This window comes from Haliaeetus albicilla, chromosome 20 (assembly GCF_947461875.1).
Source record: "Haliaeetus albicilla chromosome 20, bHalAlb1.1, whole genome shotgun sequence".
Classification (NCBI taxonomy): Eukaryota; Metazoa; Chordata; class Aves; order Accipitriformes; family Accipitridae; genus Haliaeetus; species Haliaeetus albicilla.
The window spans coordinates 1,360,787-1,380,300 of record NC_091502.1 but is presented as its reverse complement, the minus strand read 5'-3'; the positions used below and the strand labels follow the sequence as shown (position 1 = coordinate 1,380,300).

The window sequence follows — 19,514 nt, the reverse complement described above, 5'->3', positions numbered from 1 at the left end:
AGTTAAATATTGGCTCAGTAAGTCTTTAAAGACTTTTCCTATTTGCAGTGTTGGCCATTATTAAAGAGTAATGTTTATGTAAATTGTAGTGCAGAAGCCTTTTCAGTATCGGAAAACGTTACCCTGCAAACTCATTAGCTTTCAGCCACTGCGTTCACAAAAAAGTACAAGACAAAATACGTGCTGAAGGCAGTGCTACAAGCGGAGTACAAATCCAGGCACTAAGACGACGTGGCCAGGTTCAGGAAGGTATCACTACTCGCTGCTTTCCCCTGGGAGCTTGGCAAAGAACCAGGGGAAAGCCAGCATTTCTGGGGAAAGGACTATCTGTCCACATAGCAAAGGGTTTTATTTTTATCCTGGCTCTTAGTATACCAGTGTTCTCTGTATGCGAAGTTTTGAAGTGAAGATCTCAGCTGGACAGATGAGGAACTGATTTTCTAGGGTGGGATTTAGTTCATTTAACTGCTCTCTGCCTGTATTTTAGGATTGTAATGAAGCAGACATTTCTGAGGAAGTCTCTAAGTTCCCTAAATACTCAAAAGGAGAAAGATAAATGGATGTAAGGACATCAGAAAAGGTCACATACACCTAACTCGTGCTCAAACTTAGATGAATAAGAACTCCCTCTGGAGGTTTTCACCATCATCTACCACTTCCCATTGACAACAAGGTGAATCTAAGTATTTCAGAAAGACTCATCTTCAGAGCCGTAAAATACAGCTCTGTTTGATGCATAATTTGAGTGAGCTGCATCCAGCCATGCACTTCAATACATAAATTACAGTGTCTTGGTGAGGACAAAAAGAGCCAGCTACAGATTCTAACCATGAAGATCAGGGGAGAAAGCTGGATAAAACATTTCTTTGTTGATTGATTTCATAACAACAGAAAAAGTTCTGCATTTCAGAATGGAATTGTATCAGGCTGGGATTGTATCAGTTCCTTCAGTCAAACTTCCCCAAGCTGTGGTACACCTGAAAGGAATACTAAAGCAGAAAAGACACAGTGAAGCCAAGCAGACAGCATCCCCTACATACACTTGAAGTAGATAGAGCAACTCTGTTGGCAGACTTTCCAGCAGAGCTGGGGCATCAAGAAGCTGCTTGCTTACTCCACCACCTACAGCCTCTGAGCAGGTACAGGGAATCATACCAAGAATGATCAAAGCAGTCATAATAATAATAATAATAATAATAATATGCAATTTCCCAGCCTTTTCTGTATTCTAAGGCAGAAAAGCCATTAAATCCACTAACGCTGTACTGTCTCATAGACAGCCTAGGAGCAGCAGGAATGGGTCTGAGCTCTGGAGGCTCAACCGGACTAAGCATCAGCCAAGCCGTGCCACCTCGACATGCCCTTTCCAGGCCAGAACCTCAGAGGCAACCATACCCATACAGAGCACTACCCAGACCTTCAACCTGCTGCTCTGACTAACTGACCTAGCTGACTGTACTGCATTAAAAAAAAAAAAAATTAAATTGGCTTTGCAAGGACTTTTTTGTGTTCTCACCATCTGAAGACTCTCCATGCATTTTTCTACTTTGCTGTTCCTTCACCTTTTTTTCAAACCTTCTCTCAAAAGATCTTTTCTGTCTTCCTGTTTCTCTGTTTAATGCTCTATTGGAACATTTTATCTTTGCAAAACATTTTGAGATGCACTTTGCATGAAAGAGACTGTCCTGAGGAAGGGCCAGCTCATACTGTGCTGTTTGCACAGAAAGTGAGAAGGAGGAAGAGTAATAAAAGAACAAGTTAATTACTTTGGAGCTGCAGCGCTTCCCACCACCACGGCCTCTGCATGAGGTCCTGACGCAGCCATCAGAGTTGACTGCAAGAGGCATGATCTTGCTGACAACTCCTCTGGTGCTGCTTCAACCAACGTCACTAAGCAGCTCACAGCAAACAAACACGCCACAAAAAGCGGCAGGACATCAGTGATGTAACCCAAGCTAAAAAACCATCAGGAAACGTCAGTGACCTCTGAGAAGCACAAAAGCCTTTCTGCCCTGTTCTCCTCTGCTGATCAAATGCCTAGCCTCTTCTAGCGATGCTGTTCACCTCCCCTCGAGAGGTGCTTTATTCAGGGAAAGAGTGAAAAATCAGAGCACAGCTGCAAAAATGAATTCCCACTCATTGCCCAAGTACTGGTGTCTTTTTGTTGCTATACAAGCTAGGGTGATACGACCTAACCTACATTACATAGGTTCAGACTGTGAGACATACTGGATCGATGTGGATCTGACTTCTGAGTTTCTCCCGGAGCCAGGGATTACTAGTGACTATGCCTGATGCTGTGGGGTAAGTACATTCATCGGTAGGAAGCACTTAGGAATTTCCTCATTCCTCAGTGGATTAGGCTTTGAACTAAAATCCACTAAAGTGAGAAAAGTCCAAGGGATCACAATTTATTTTCTTTAGAAAGCACCGATTTTTTTTGGCTGGTGCTGGCAACTGCACGCCTGGCTTAGCAGCCACTTCAGTTCTATTGCATCTGCCTTTCCTTCTCTTCATCCTCCCGTTTGACCTCAGGGGGAAATTCTTGCTGTCTGTCCTAGCTTGCAGTTCCACTGCTGGAATAATCAAGCTATAAGAGAAGCATTTCTCTTGGCTTCTGTCTTTTTTCAAGATTCAAACATTTTGCTTTACCACTTCTGCTTTTCCCATCTCCTTAGAGCTTTGTACCTGGGCCCCTATCTCTATGACAAAATCAACGTTGAGAACTTTAATCCACCATCTGTCTTTGTTTATATCTGGTGGCATCCCAGACACAGGACTTGTATCAAAGAGCCCTCTAGTCTGAGTATACAAATAAGAAAGGATATAGCAAATTCTCAGTATTTTTTTTAAAAATGCTTTCAGCAGGATTCTTCATCTCTAATCTAATCATTGCCAGTAGTGTGTTAGGTGTCTACAATATTTCTTTCCTTACAGTTTCAACAGGCTTTGTGTGTTATTGCCACAACAGCTCATGTAATCAGCAAGTCCACTGTCAAATGTGCCCTTTTCTGCAGTGGCTGCAAGTTGAACTGAGCCGGTGGTCTGCTTTCAGGTTAGGGATATCACAGTACTAACTGATACTCTTTTCTTTCTGCGTTCATATACCACACACATGACTTCCCACTCTGAGAAGCCAAACCTAAACAAAAAACACCCCCGAACCACGAAAACATTGACTTCCTTTTTCATATGTGAAATATGGAAGGGGCATTTTTGCCACCTGAAAGCCAAACCCATCTCTTTTGTATGCCACCACATTCACGGGTTATTATCAAGGAGAAATACGGTTCATTCTTTGGGAATGATTTTCCCTTTAAGATTTGTCTGTTATTTACTTATTCATATGTCTTGTTCCTCTAAAATGGACTTTGTTTCATGACATCCCAAGTTACTCTTCTACTGACACTGTATAGACTATGTCAAAGAAAGCACATCCCACAGAAGTGCCTCCGCAGCACGTTATGAACTGCGCAGCCCCCAAAGAGCAATTTAAAATGAAGAACAACCTTTTCCTACGCGCTTTTCAGAACGGCACATGGACATTAGCCAGACACAAGACTGAGCTGCAGAGGGTGCATTAAACTCCCCATCTGCTCTTCACAGTGCTCACCACTGATTTATAACCGACAGTAAAGCCATTTGGCCAAAAAAAATCAGAGCGGATGAGACAAGTGCACCAGCAGCCAGCTGAGCCTTTCCTTCCACGGTGCCCACAGAAGGAAACGTGTCCCAGCCAGCCAGCGTTTTCCCAATACTTGGTTGCAGAGTATGCGATATCTGTAGGTAAGTCAGCCTCCAAAGGAACTAGCGAAGCCGGTTTTGCTCTCATTTATGAAGCCTGATTTTTCATTTGCGAAGCCTGATTTTGCTCTCATTTGCGCTACTCTACAGGCTTTATTATCTCGGTTGGTCTTGGCACCGCTATTAACTCGCTCCCGCCTGAGTGATGTCGCAGCATCCCCCAGGGCCCCGGCGGCTGTCCCGAACGCTTCCAACCGAGTTTTCGGAACGACACCCGCAGGTCCCCCCTTCCCACGGCGCCCGCTTTTCCCGCCCGCTCCCGGCCGCGGTGCCAGGACCGGACCCTCGGCGGGCTTGCTCCCCCACGGAGGACCCTGCCTTCCCCGTGGGCTTGCTCCGCCCGGCCGGAGGGAGGCTTCCCACGGTCCCGCCGTGGAAAAGGGCTTCGGCGACGCGCTTCGGGGCTGCGGGGCCGGGGCCGGGCGAGGGGCGGGCCGGGGGCGGTGCTGCCTCCGCGGCCGCGGCGGACGGCGGCGGGAGCCGGAGCCGGAGCCGGGCAGAGCCGCAGCCGGGGCCGGGCAGAGCCGGGGCCGGAGCCGGAGCCGGAGCCGGGTGAGCGGGGCAGGAGGGTGCCGCGCTGCCGGTTACGCCGAAGCATTCCGGCGGGGGTCTGGCCGTCTGACCCTTTTTAAGGGAGGTCGGCACGTTGGGCTTGGCGTGGGGTTTTTTTCTCTTGAAGGGAGGTCGGCACTTGGTTTTTTTTCTCTTGAAGGGAGGTCGGCACTTTGGGTTTGGCGTGGGGTTTTTTTCCTCTTCTCCCCCCCACCCACCCCGGTGCGCTGTATTGGAGCCCCCGGTTTTTGCTGAGCCCCGGGCCGGTCCGCCCAGCGCCGCCGCCTCCCTCCTCCGGCCGGTGCCCATCGGTCCGGGCCGCTCCGGGCCGCCCGGCGGCCGGCGGCTCCCCCGGCAGGTTTGGGAAAGGCGCCGGGCAACCAGGGAGCAGCCTCGGCTTCTCCTCCGCGCCCCCCCGGCGGCTGCTGCCGCTGCGGGGAGACTCTTCGGAGCGTCTCGTCTCCACCGAGGGCGTTTGATTTCCACGCGTGTTTAACCCGGGGACGCGCTCGGTCGTCCCCCACATGATGTGTTTTGGGAAGAACCCGGGTTTGCCCTTAGCTGCCCCGGCGGGCTGTGGAAGTGCTCGGGTGGAACGCACGCTTCCTCCTCGTTTTGGAGAAATGGGTTTTGCTGGAGGGGGAGAGGGGAGCGAGGGCTCTGGGGGAGCCGGGGCCAGGCTGGGGGTGGGCTGCTTCTGGAAGGGGGGGGGGGGGGCCGGGGGGGGGGCCCGGGCTGGTTTCCATTCCTGAGAGATGCTGCGGACCGGAGGGTCGGTAGCGGAGAGCGTCGGGTCATCACTGTGCAAGCACATTTTTGGCTCTGTGGGTATGAGCGCAGATTGCCACCCGCGTGCTCTCTCACATTGTTTGCGGGAAGATGACGGGAAAGGAATTGCTCCCTCTGCAAATAAATTGTGAAATGCCTATCCAGTGCGCTGGGCGAAGAGCTGAGCTTAGGCAGCACAACGTGGAAAAAGAAAACAGGATGGATGCAGAAAAATGTGCTCTTTGCAGGCACTTTATGTCTAGCTGAAAGCTGCAGGCTTTTACAGTATCGTCTCAGTAGAAGTAATGAAGTTTGGGACGGAAAGCAAGTGAAGCAAACTCTTCCTACCCTTACAAATGCTAAACAGTTAGTTAGAGGGAAATTGTGAAAACGGTGGTTAAAGGGCTGAGCATTTGCCGCGCTGTTTAACATTTATATAAGCAAAGACAATTGAGAATGCATACTGGATATTATCAAATTTAATTCTCAGGTAATTGTAGCAGAATGGGAGAAAGATGAATAGAAGAAATGTATAAAATCTGGACCATATAGGATGTACATAGTGCTGGCAGGTATTTTTGATAAGGGATCCAGCTGGAGGGTTGATGTCTGTTTCCTTATGATTTTGCTTTTTACGGTCATGTTGACACCCCCCCCCCGCCCCTGACTTTTCTGTCAGGGCAACCTGAAACCACCAGCCTCCTTCTCTCTGCTGTAATGCCTAGAAGGGCTTGTCCCCCTTAGGGGTGGTCGCTGCTGGTTGTAGCTGGGTACTGGCTGCCTTCCTTCCCCACCTCGTCCTCAGACTGGGTCATCTGTATCATGCCAGGCGGGGGAAGGAGAGGCAGGCATGTCACCCCGGCCTCCCTCTTGTTTCCCCGGCTTCCCTCTGCTCTGGTGTGCCGGCTTGCCTGCTGTAGTCTGCTCCTTGCTATACCCAGTACATGTGCATGGCTGTCAGCAGGAGAAATGCTGTAGGACCTTGAACTGGTGGGGAAGGACTCCTGGGCTATTTCAGCATCCAGGTCTACTGTAGTACTATCACCAAGTAGGTGAGTGCATGTATATGACTATATTTGGCTTAGGAAGTTATTGCTGTTTGCATTTTGTTAACCTTTTCAGACTGACTGGGCTGACTGGGATAGCTTGTGCCTGCCAAGTGTCTTGGTTCATAATTGGGTCTTACTGGTGCAGCGCAAATTATAAATTGTATTCTGTAAATTCCCCATCAGAGGGAGGAAGCAGTGCAGTTTTCCTCCTGGCACCCCATCTACACAGAAGAGGAATTAGCTCAACGACAGAGTACATCCAGAAGTTACTGAAAAATCCGGTGTTTCTGATAGGTTTGAGACTTGGAATTTAAATGCTAAAAAGTCAAGACGTTTTCACCTCTACCTCCTGCACTCTCTTGCAAGCACTCCTCCCCTTGTGTCTTCATGACTGTGGTTACCTCCTTTTCCTGGCTTGTGCAGAGGAAATCCTGTTACGGCATAGTCGATCCACAGCACGGCTGCAAAATCCCATCTCTGAGCCTGCCGCTTTGGCTGCATCTCCCCTCTTTGTCAGTCCTTCTGCTGCTCCCCCCTCTCCCCTGCATCGGACGCGTCAGTCACAGGCTTCACTTCCAAGTGTCCTCGATAGTCTCCCCGTACGTGAGGTACCACCTCTCCTGCTTTACCCCCTGGGCTTTGATCAGCCCGTGCTCTCGGCATCAGTCTCCCGCAAGCTATCCCCTTCGTATTTCCCCGAGGTTCGCCTTGCGCTTACTTGTAGCTTTGTATAGGCACCTTGTCCATCATTTCATTAATTTCCTTGATACGTCCCAGCACGTTGGCTTTTGCTGCGATGCCTTCAGCGGCTGTCTGGTGAGATGCTGAGACGAGCCCTCACCCGTGCTGCCACCATCCCTGACGCTGGAATTAGTCTGGCTCCGGATTTGAGCACAACAGTGTCCTCCAAAGCGAGGACACCTGAGAGCCAATGTCACGCAGACGACTCTATCTAGCACCAGCAGAAGCTCTCCTTCCGTAGTCTATGTTATCCTCACTTGTGCTTTTTGGCATTTCAGGTGCAACCCTGCCCCCTTACGCTTGCACGTTACAGCAAGGTTCGCTGCAACTCCCTTTGCAATAGTGTTGTATCTTTGTATAAGTTACTGCAGACTGTTTTGCAAGCAGTGGCAATATGTAAATATTATGCACACAAATACAGGTATGATAATGCCGCCGTCTCTTTGTCAAGGGAGGGCACGCGGCTTGCGTCGGTAAAATAAGGAATGGCGTGAGGATGGAGATCTTTTCTGTTACGCCATTGAGGGGAAACAGAGAATTGAAGGAGAAGGCTGTTTTCTTAAGTCTCTTGGTAAAGCAGGCTGAGGCACCTAAGTCGGGAAGCAGAGTTACAGCGAGCGGAGTTACTGTCACAGCACATCTGTGCCTAAAATTCCCTTGACATTTAAGTTCACAGTACGTAGTTGGTACTGAATCTGCTTTTTGGGGAGAAAAAATTCTGAAACAAAATGATGCATTAACAGAGGTTTCTGTTGAATCGAGCATACAAAATTCTGTCCTAGCTTTATATTGTGTCAGGATTTCTAAGGAGGTTAAAATGAAATCTGCTTGACATTTTCGGGTTTGATACGGACTATATACTTTGTTTTTATAAAATATATTGAAGCCAGCGTGTCAGCTGAATTTTACCATAGGAAAGTGTTTTCTTATTACTCTGGACTCTGCTTACTGGGTCACACCTTCATTAGTTAAGAACTAATAACTAACACCGGCCATTTGGCCCCAGGCGCGGAGCCCAGCGCTGGTCCGCTTGTCTCAAATACAAAAGGTGGTTATCGGGAGCCCGTGTTGAGTCAGGCACGAGCTAACAAAGTTTAATTAGCTTTTGTTTGTTCTGAGATTAATTGCACCCCCGCCACGTGCTGGGTGGCATCTTCTCCGGAGAGACTTATCGGTGTTGGTGGGACACTCCATGCAGCCACTTGCAAGGACAGGGAGCAGGGACAGGATGACTCAACTGTGAAAGGAGACAGCAAGACAGAAGCAGCTGAAACACTTTCATATACTTGTTCCACTGAGGGAAATGGGTTTTAACTGACTTTTTTTTTTTTAACCTTCCTTTCTTTTTGCCCTGTGAAAAAGTATGTTTCTGATTAAGCAGCCATTCCACCCTACACTAAATATTCTGTTCAAACAAAACTTTGGAATCTGGGGTTGCAAGAAATCCAAGCAAGAAGTCACTCCACAAAAGGCAGAAATTAAGGAACCCTGATACCCGCCGGTTCCTCCCTCTTCCCTGGCTAACCTTGCCCCAGACCTCCTTTCCAGCTGGAACCCATGGTCTGTTACTCTGACCATGACATATTGGCAGCTGTGTTTGACTGTACAAGTCAATTGTCGAGATCTAAAGCTATTAGGGGGAACCAAATGGCTGTGTGAACCTTCATGTCTCTTCTTCCTGATAATCTGCTGTCGTTAACCTTCACAAACTCAACCGTCTTTGAGGTTTCTGCCTGGGGTTGAATTTGGCTGAAAGTGGCCAACAGAAACAAAAGTTATTCAGAGTGGGAATAAAGGGAATAAAGCTGGAACTAGACACTGAGAAATCAAATATGACCCATCACTATGGTCAGTGAAGAGTGAGCTTTTGAGTTTGGGGTTTTTTTTCAGCAACTTGTAATTTTTCACTGGAAATTGTCAACAAAAGTGGGAAATAAATATTTTTAGCAAACCGAGACAAGGAGGAGACTGATTTCCCCCATGACTGCATTTCCTTTGGGAAGCAGGACCAGGGAAGGCCCCATTTCCCCATCTGAGGTCACAGATGTCCAGCGATGAGACTCCTTTCCCCATTCACATCCCTGAGAGATACAGATAGGTCCCTGCTCCCTGCCTATTTTACTGGTGACGGAAGTGAATACAGTGTTTGGGCCAAATCCTGCTGTGCCAGAACATGGTGAGCGTGAGCCTTGGCTGTGGACTACTGCTGCAGCTGAGGCTATGGAAGTAGGTGTGAAGGGCATTAGACTGGTGCAAGAGGGATGAAGGACCATGGGATACAGCTGTGTATGCCAAGGGGTCTCCTGTAGATAAGCTTCTTGATGTTCTGGTCCGACTATTTCTGTGTTTCTTCAAAGGTAATTAAAAGCTCAGACCTCTCTGTCTCACTATGTACGCTTGCCACTTGACTGTGAATGCATACATTTAAAGAGCCTTGAGGATGTATTGTGTTTTGCACTGCATCTCTGGCGTGTTTAATCAGCTCAAGATTTGGCAGGCTCTGTTCCCTTCGCATTGCTGGGGATTGGGGTGTCGCATTGAATGAAGGGCTAAATGGGCAAGAACAGTGCTCTGTGTGTCTGGGGGAGAGGGACTAAAGAAGATCCTGCAGAGACAAAAGAGAGCTGGAAATGAAGCAAAATCATTTACATTTGTCTTGTTTGAAGATACAGTCCTTGTTGCAGAGATGCGTGCCTCTTTCCCCCAAGAGAGCTGTTCTGAAAGGAACAAAGGGAAGGGAAAGGGTCTCTGCTACAAGCAGACAAACCAGAGGGGCATAGGATCATGCTCTTCATTACGTGAGGTAGATTTGCCAGAGAAAAGGTATACGGGGGCTGTTGCATCCCCCTCTCCATCCCGGTACCACCACCTGCCTCAGCCTACCTGCTTTTGGGCAAGGCGACGGTGCGTGCCCTGGCATCCAGAGGACGGGCTGTCTCCGTCCCTGGGGAAGCCGACCTCGGGGTTCACCTGCAGCCTCGCACCTCGCCTTCTGCACGGGAGGTGGTCGGGATGCTGTCCGGCTCCCTTGAGGTGGGACATTGCTATAATCGATGTTATCAAAACATTTGGATTTCAGCAATGCTGACTTAACAGCTGCACTAGATAATTTTCTTTATTGAACCTGGACAGGCTTACACCGTTAAGTGATTCAGTGACTGAAGGGATGAAAGCAACACAAGAGTGCATTAACATTCATCCCCAGAGACCTGCTTCTCTAATGCAGTTCAAACCAAATATGCTGAAGGAGTAGAGCTCAGAGATGTATAATGATTGTGCAAGCGTCTTTTGTTTCCTGGAGGGGAGGATCTTTTTGGAAGTGGTCCTACTTTTGCTTTAATCTGCATTGTCTGGGATTGCTTCTTCATATACAATCAATTTAATTTGCTTTAATAAAAACAGTTCAGGGGCCACATTTTCATTTTAGGTATTGAATGAATGTAGCACACAAAAAGCTGCTAGCTATCCTTATAAATATATAGTATTCAGTTTGGGCATTTCAGGTAAATGAACTTAAACTGCAGATTGTCTGAAATAAAGAGAATGAATAAATAAATAATGGTGTGTAATCCAGAAAGACCTGATTACTGGCAGGAGTCTTTAGGGGATAACGTGAAATGAACTGGAGTGCAGATACAGTCCTCCGGTGCTTGAAGACATGCCAGGGGACAGCAGGCTGTCTTGGTCCTGGAGAGCTCTGCAAAAGAAGAGGAGAAAGGTGTTATCAAGGCATGGCTGTAAAGCAGAGATCAAGATCATGGTTTTGATATTATACATGCAGTGCTGTAGCTGGACAGCAGAAGGATGTGGCTAGTGGGAGTAAAACACAAGCCAGGATTCCAGACAGTTTGTTTTTTTCTGAAATTTCTGGCACCGAGAGCACTCAAAACTCAGCACTGTTCCTCCCTGGTTTTTTATTGATGCAGATACTACTAAACTCTTTAGCTTTGATTTGCTTTTTTACAGGGGCTTTTCTCAGCATGCAGTCCCTTTAGATTTGGGCGTGATAACTAACCACATCCTGCGCATTGGACATTTGGCTTGCATCCCCATATCTTCCTGCTTGTAAGTATTTTATTCATTCTCCTTCCTTGTTTTTCTCTTTCTTTTAAAGAGGAGATTCAACAGACAGGCTCTGGGTCTGATCCCAGGTCGTGATGTCTTTGCTTTACATTGGTACAAACAACTCTATAATCTGAAGATCCCTGGGAAATGTAAATGATACAGGCATTTGATCCTATCTGAATTAATCTTAAGTATCCTTATGGCTCTGAGGGTTTCCTTTTCCCAGCCCCACACAAAACCCCAAACAAAAAATAACTTGATTTTAACCTCAACCAAGCCATCTGGGCACTTGTCTTCTTAGATTTTAAAAGTCATAAATTTAAACCATATTAAATCATAATTAAAAAAATAAATTAGATCACAAATTTCCTTGTGTGCACTATTTTATTGAGTCAGTTGGCGACTGATCCTGTTTCCCAGGCAGAATGGTAAAGGGATTCCCTTTTGGGATTCCCCTCCTGGAGGGTCCATCTGTAACAGGAAAAAGAAGCTTCCTATTTACTTGTGGTCTTTCAATTGCCAAAGGCATTTATGCAAGAATAAGAAGTATTAAGAATCATATTCTTGCTAAACTCCAAGTGAGCAGTCATTCTTTGCCATTCCTACCTACATTTTCAATGGAATAAAATGTTGCTCACTTGTCTTCTGTCTAGAGCTACCGTCTAATTTAGTTGCATGATGTTAAATTACTACATTTTTCCAGTGTACAGCAAATAGCCTTTCAAGGCTGAAGGGTTGCCTGTATGTAAAGTTCATTCAGTCCTTTAGTATGGGCATGGAGACATATTCTTATTGGCATTAAATGCTTTGTGTTACATGTTAGCTGGAAGGAGAGTATGTGGTGATATATTCCTACACACTAAAGGAAATAAATGTAGAAAACGAAGGCAGTGAGGCGGAAGGTGAAAGAATTAATCCAGAAGCTCCCTGGCCTTCATACATATATGGAATTAGCGGAGGTCATGAGAAACCTTAATCTTTTTAATAGATGTAGTGAAAACTTGCTGCCAGTTTTTGCAAGTAGTCACTAGGATAACAGAACCTGGGGGGTGACACACCTTTAGGGATGAGGAGGTTTCACCCTGGAACTAGCATCACCGTATCACCTGGGAACCTGCACAATCCTTCTCCTCCTCCTCCTGCCCTGATGCTGAACGAAGGAGAGGTGGTTCTGGCGGTTCCGATCATGAGGGGATGGTATCATTATCTGCTGACTCCTGGCTTTAACTTTCCGAAAGCGCGAAAGAGAGCAGAGAACACACTTGTGAGTTCTTTCATAGACATAATCAGTGTCAGCTTTTGTGAATGTCCTTTGCTTCCCCTCTCCTACTCAAAACTAAGAGCTATCTGCCTCCTACGGAGCAAGCAATTTTTGCAGAGACCCAGAGTACCATCATGCAACTCATCTCCCTTTCCTAGCCATTTCCTAGCCAGATTCGTGGCCAGGAATTTCAGTGCCATGTAGGATCTGTGAACCACCAGGTCCTCCCCATCAGGGGGACGGTCCCAAGTCATCCGCTGGGGACGCATGGTTCCACTAGTGTGGGTGTGCTTCTCCGACCCTCGTCTCCGTGTCCCCTGGGATGCACCTGCGTGCAAGCATGGGAACTGGATCCGCAGGAGGACAGGGTGCACAAGATGATGACGAAGCCGTCTTCGGTGGCCAGAGGCTCCTTCTGCCAGGATCCGTGGACATCTGACATGGGCCAGCTTCTTCAAGCGTCCTGCACTGGGTCAGCCAGCGACTCCCTGCCCCACTTCGCAGAGCCCTCTGTCTTGAAGGTGGTAGAAATTTAATCCTTCTGTGGCACTCATCCGCTGCCTTTCTGTATATGTTGGGCTGAAATCGGCCAAAAGGGTTTTAAGTTTTTAGGGACAGAAGGCAGATACAATTAACAGCATATTGATGTCTGTCGGGATGAGGGACCTCACTGTTGTAACTATGGTAAAGGCAAATTAAGCTCTCCTCTGTTAGGCGTTGTTTACAATAAGGGCTTTTTAGAATACCTTCTACCTGTAAAGAAAGAGTTGATGGGAAATTGTGACCAAAATGTTAGTTTATGTAGCATAAAAACGCTGATTTTCTTTGACGTCAATTTGTCTCTCTGCTGAAACATTTTGAAGCCTCTGAAACAGCCAAGGTATTTCTCAGCTTGTAGCCGAGCCAGGAAGAACCAAGAAAACAAAGTGCTTATCTATGGCTGATAAACTCCTGAGAAAATGAATCTACCTGACTTATCTTTGCTTCCTGTTTCTCAATTTTTAGGGCTTCAGTGGTTGTGAGTATGCACCACTAAATTATATTTCACTGAGCATGGAGAAACAGAGTTGCATCAGGATATGCAGAGAAATACAATACAGGCAACTGGATGGTAAAGGATTTATAACATTGGGACTATGAAAAAGCTCTCTGTTTACTGCATGCCATCCTGGAGAGTGCTGCAGCCTCATTTAATGTTCATTTTAGACTGAACTGGGAGATGACTACTGTCTCAGTGATGCTCCAGATTAAATTACATATGTTGCATGTAATTTGGCATATGCTAATTTTCTGAAAAAACAGGTTTTATGACAGGTGCCATCAAAGATGCAAACAGTTGATAGATTTGGCATGGCTACACAGGCATGATACTGCATGGTACCTGGGGTTTACTTCTTACATAGTGATGGCTTGCTTAATCCCCTCACCTACCCAGTTTGCCCTGCTTTTGGTGAACACCAGTTTGCTTATCTCCCACTTACCATGGGATAAAAGAAAAGACGAAAAACCAACTGAACCTGCCAACAGTATCTGCCAGGTAGCCCTACCCTTGGAATAAGAGTGGTTGTCCTCACCGGTGAAAAGTGATTTATACCGAGGACATGAATGGAGGAACAATGCACAGCTGGAGGAAAATACTTAAAATAGTGGTTCTGGTTGAAAAGTGAGGATGTACAAATGACACCATGTATCTAGCAGAGCCTTTCCTTGTGTGCCAGCCCTCGTATTTGGGGACTGAAGTAGCAGAACAAGGCTTGCTCTCTCGTACATCTAAAACCAGCAGAGCATGGAGGTGGAGTCTGTGCCTTGTTGGGACAGTGAGTTCTTTTACTGAAATGCCTGAATCTTTCTTAGCGGTTTGCCCACCAGAGCAGCAAGGCTGTGTAACAATGGAGTAGGAGCAGTGGGAAAACTCAGCCGGTGTGGGAAAGGCAGAGTATGACCTGGGACTTTCAGCAGTGGGGCTGGACTCGACGGCTGGGGAAGCCTCCTCAAGCCACCCATCCCCATCCTGGGATTGCAGAGGTGCCTCTGGGAAAGTCTTCGGGATCCAGCTACACCACAAAAGCTGAGTCACCCAGCAGACAGGTCCCAGTTCTCCTGTCCCAGGAGTTTTCAGGACTGGTTATTTGGGAAGAGTCAGAGTCCGTCTCCATCTCCAGTCATTCAGCAACAGCACCTCAAATTCAGTCTTTGCCTTAAACCAACTCAGCTTTCCAACAGTAGATGAGGGAGAGGTAGGGACCGCTACAGAATTTGAAAACTTTGGCTACTGAGTTGAATTCCTTGATCGGTTTATGGCTCTCAAAGACAACAGGTTTACTGCAGTTAGCCACTTCCAATTTTGCCATTATACTTTCAAGTCAGTGACAAAATTCCTAATTGGTTTTTTGGGACCAGGTTTGGGCTAGATGTTACGATGTTGTTCTGTTTAGTTTTCAGAACAATTACCAAACGAGAAGGTGAAGCTGACATCTGGCTTTATTGGGGGTTATTCCTTTGGGAGGATTAGGGTAAGGGAGACAAATGATTCATGCCACTTACCTTCTCCCGGCAGAAGCAGGAACCTGAGCTGAAGCGGTAGCTGTGGTGCGCTGAATAAAACTACTTGTGGATCCCCCTTTTAAAGGCTGGGAGGTCTGATTTGCGCTATGGCAGAGGTTCATGCAGCCCTACGACTGTGCAGCTGCATTTTGGGCCAGAAAATGGCGTTTGCACCCCTGCCCCACGTCGCTGGCTGAGCCATCCTGGCTGCTCTCCGGCAGGATTGCAGTGCTGGAACAGCACGAGGGAACATCATCAGGGATCAGAATCAGATCCATTTTATTTCTCTATGAGTTTGGTACCTTTCCTATGAATACTACTCAGATGTCAGGAGCACGCTCTCTATGATTTTGCTGTTTTACTCCAGTAGGGTACAGATGGTTGGTAAAAATCCTTTTAGACTAACCAGGACCTTACACTTTAGATCCATATTTTTAAATGTGTGAGTCAAACAACACAGATTTTTTTTTTTCCTTCCTCAAATATTACCCAAAGAGCCACTTTAGCTGAATCTACGTTTTATGGTGAGATTCATTTACACATCACATCACTACACAGTGTGAGTGAGGCAACTAGGATCTGGGCCGTAGTCATTTGGAATCGGAGTTTACAGTGTCTCTGATCTCACTACAAAATCCTCAGTTAAAAATAGCCCAGTTGACATTGTAAGACCTATAAAGGCTCTGATCTAGCAAAGCACTCACATCTCTGCTTAACTGTGAGGTTCTGATTAGTCCTATTTAAGACCATAAATTTTCCACTAACTTCAGAGGAAGTCCCATGCCAGAGTTCTTCCTTGTACCAGGGCCAAAACTGTTAATGGTAAAAGTAGAACATAGCAGATTTCAAATTTGTGAAGAATTTAAAGGCTTTTTACTTCTGCCATGTTAAAGAATTAATTCCTTAAGTTATTATAGAGCAATTCAATTAATAATGGATCTGCTTCAGTTCAAAAGGAGTGTAATCTCATAAGGATCTTTCTTTGTTCAGTCTTTTGTGACTTATTTCATAAAGTGCAATAAATAATGTTTCTGGTGGGGCTAAATACTATTAGGATTATAAAATGGTTTTGGTTTAGTATATTTTATGCATCACTATGAGTTATATACCACAAGGGTAAGAATATTTTTATCTGGTATTTGCAGATGCAGTTTTGTACTCCTGCATATCTTGTAGGCTATCGGAATGCTTGATTAAGACTACCAAAAGCTCCACAATAAAACAATAAATGCAATAAATAAACAATAAACAACATCAGGAATGTAAACTTTTATCCATGAAAACATTATGGATGTCTATGTAGTAGTAAATTAATCCAGGCCAGGACATAGGCCTGTCATCATCCCTCCTGTTGAATTAGCAAGCACGCCTCCTGGCATGGTTTTGGCCAGCTCGCACCCTCCAAGCAATGCCTGGACATATTTGGGGTTAGGATTGGCCACCACTCAGTCCCAAAGGCAGCTGTGATTCGGCCATCCTGTCCACAGGGATAAAACGGAGTTTTGCCATCTTGATGCAGCGTGCCACCCAAGTTGTCCCTGAGACCAGAGACTAGCCTTGACCTGGTTTATGTAGTAGTGTAGATGCAGTTCTGGGGTGTAGAAAATAAAATAGGGTTTAAAAACATAGAATTAGATTCTACCTACTGCTTAATGTAGTCCTTGTTTATTCAGGCACTTAGGGCTTTTTATGGCATATAGCATAACCCCCTGAATTTAATTTATAGTGCAAAAGTACAGTGGGTAACTATGCAATAACTTCAGTGGCTGCAAAGGAAACTTCTTAGCATTTTTCAGTGGGTGTCTCCAAGGCTTCTGTGTTCTCAGAGAAGAAACAGCACCGGCAGCACTTATCCCTCTGAAGCATCTTTAATTCAGGTTGGGGCTTTTGTAGTCACACCTAGTGTCAAAAAGTGTCACCCTCTTGAAGAAAGAGGTACTTTACCAAGGTAGCAGAGGTGGCATGTTTAAAGGAAAAAAATATAAGCAGACCACTGTCGGGAGCAGTGCTGGAACACTCTCATGGAAACACAGAGAAATACTTGGGCTGTTCTGTGACACACAGAAGGAGAGACCCCAGACTGTCGCATCATTATTTCAAGGGCCTGATTCTGTCCCCCTGACTGATGCTGACAGTGTTTGCTCTCTCTGTCACCAGGAAAATCAGTGGATTTTCCTGAAAGCCTGTAACTTTGAGTTAGGGATAATTGTATTGAACTGGGACCACAGGACGAGGCCAAAAGCAAGTGCAGGGTGAGAGGGACCATGCTGGGAACGTAGTTGTGTATGGATGTTGTCTTCCTCGTGGGAGGAAAGCTCACCGCCTTTCCTTGTGGTGCCTGAGTATCTGCAGTGGCAGGTTGACCATGGATGGATGGATAGAAAGATTGCATGTGGATGATTTTATGCAGAAAATGACCTTCATTTCCTACCTGCTTGCACCTTGCATTATCTGTTTTGTATCAAAACAAAGGCAATGGGTTACACCATGTAATTCAGCTACAGCACGTCAGCTTTTTATAAGCAATTCCCCATCACCAAACCTTCTCTTATCCTTCCAGACTGCACCTGGGGACTGACTCCGTTTGTTTAAAGAAAAGCAGCTTAGTGTACCCTGATCTGCTCCTCCTGTGCTACTCTGACCTTTGCCAGCACCCGAGCTTCCAGGTTCCAACACAAAGTGGCTGGAGGCAAAGCTTTTTCAAAGATGGGATCTCTTCCCCATCAGTGTTCGCTGTCCTTACATAGATAGTCCCCTCGTATTTGCTGCGCGGCCAGGGCTGCCTGTTCCCTTGGGATTTTGCTTGTAGGTGTCAAAAGCTGCAACACTTCACCAAAATGTGCCTGCCATTGAGATCCCTGTGGCAGCATTACAGCAAGATGCATTTTGATCTTCGAAACCATTTGATCCATTTTATAAATATATAGTACAAAATCAGGTCTGGCAGATTTTCCCATTCTGGGTACCTCTGGCAAGGCAGTATGGAGTAAGTGGCATTAGTCACTTGTCATCCATCATGGTGTTGAGTGGCCTTGCTCATCTAGGTTGAGGGGCTGAAGTCTTGAGAGGGATTTTTTTTGTTCCTTGACTAGATTTTTTTCCACAAGACAAATTTGGATTCCTGATGTTTGTCCCATATAAAGTACATTTTTGATTGTGCTGTTCCTCAGTTAAACAACTTGTGGTGGAGAAGGGTCAATTTTAATTCATCGATGGGTAGGATTTCTCCTAGTTCTTGTGTTTTGGAAAATAGAGATATAAGGATAGTTGTTAGCTAATGCTTTTGAGAATTGCAGCTTAGTGCTAAGGAATAATAACTTATAACTCTTAAGAACTAGATTGTATCAGGCACACATTAAATCACATTATATGCTAGAAAAATAATCTTGCTTTTTTTCTTTCTTTCCTTGCAGTTCCAAAGGATACAATCTTATATTGTCCTGGGCTTGAGCAGTAAAGGATAAATTTGATCACTGGCTGACTTGTCATCTCTTCATTGTGATGGAAAAGTGGTCGCCTAGAATAAACCCATTGTTATGCTGCTAAAACTGCCTTTGCATCCAAGATCTGTTGTGATTTTTAAAACACAAACCCAAAAATGTCAGAACCCGACCCTTCATCTGGATTTGTAGGAAACATGGAGAATGGGACTTTTCTGGAGCTGTATCCCACATCCCTTTCAACTTCAGTGGATTCATCGCCTGGTCCTTTATCCAATGTCTATGTCTATGTTTCTATATTCCTTAGTCTCTTAGCTTTTCTCCTTTTGCTATTGATCATTGCACTTCAGAGGCTGAAAAACATAATTTCTTCCAGCTCCTCCTACCCAGAATATAATAGTGATGCTGGAAGTTCTTTCACTAATTTAGAGGTTTGTAGTATTTCTTCCCAGCGCTCTGCTCTGTCAAACCTTTCTTCGTGAAACTAAATGAAAGGAAACACACGGGGGTTGGAAGAGCTTTGTCTAGTTTCTTGGGGAGGTAGTGCATGCAACATTTGCCTTAGAAGACTATTATGAAGAGGTGGCTTTTAAAGTTTCCTTAGGGTGTATTTTTTTCTTTCCTTTTCTAGTCTTCATTTCCCCTTTTACTAATGTTGTTTTTCATTTTGGACAATGGATAGTGACACTTGATCATTGTTTCATGCCTGTAATAGTGATGCTGTCTTTTTCTCACACGTATGCAGTGTTCAGTAGGAGTATTCCTGCCAAACTGTAATATGGTTCTAACTGGATATGTGATTTTTCTGCTCTAGTTGTGACCCCTTCCCTGGTTTTGTATCAGTAATATGCTGACTACTTTTCTCTCTCCTTTTTTAATTAGATAAGGCCTTCTGGATGAAATCCCTATTGCAAAAGTACAAAAAAACCAGCTTAAATTATAAATATTAGGACAATTTAAAGTTGTTGGTATTGTTTCCTTTTTTTTTTTAATTTTCACGTCTTTTTAAGTATTTATTGATGTTCATAAAACACAACTAAAATCCATTTCTTGAAGAACGTTGCTTTTGTTTATTTGTACTCCCAACTCGTTCTGTGTAAAGTCTCTGTATTTCAGTTTTTGAGTCTCTTTGGTTAACTTAGTAAAGCGACTACAATAACGATGCTCACTGCTAAATGTGTGGAGGTATTTTTGGACCCTGTTGTATCTCATTTGCCTAATGAGGCAACTTTCCTCCAGGAGGCAACTTTTAGTGCTGAGTCATAAATATCACACAACTCCTTTGCATCC

The 19,514-nt window shown here is 45.6% G+C and overlaps 1 protein-coding gene across 4 annotated transcripts; it reads left to right on the top strand.

Annotated features, from left to right (window-relative positions):
* Positions 1-3,664: 3,664 nt before the first annotated feature.
* On the top strand, positions 3,665-19,400 carry SERTM1 (serine rich and transmembrane domain containing 1). 4 transcript variants are annotated; one of them, XM_069807974.1, is made up of 3 exons: positions 3,665-3,786; positions 10,881-10,979; positions 18,198-19,400. In XM_069807974.1, the coding sequence occupies exon 3, from the start codon at positions 18,383-18,385 to the stop codon at positions 18,704-18,706; it is 324 nt and encodes a 107-aa protein (XP_069664075.1). In that variant the 5' UTR covers positions 3,665-3,786; positions 10,881-10,979; positions 18,198-18,382; the 3' UTR covers positions 18,707-19,400. The 4 variants fall into 4 exon arrangements, with proteins under 4 accessions (XP_069664075.1, XP_069664073.1, XP_069664074.1 ...); XM_069807972.1 differs by lacking the exon at positions 3,665-3,786 and adding an exon at positions 4,312-4,441; XM_069807973.1 differs by lacking the exon at positions 3,665-3,786 and adding an exon at positions 4,334-4,356.
* The last annotated feature ends 114 nt before the right edge of the window (positions 19,401-19,514 follow it).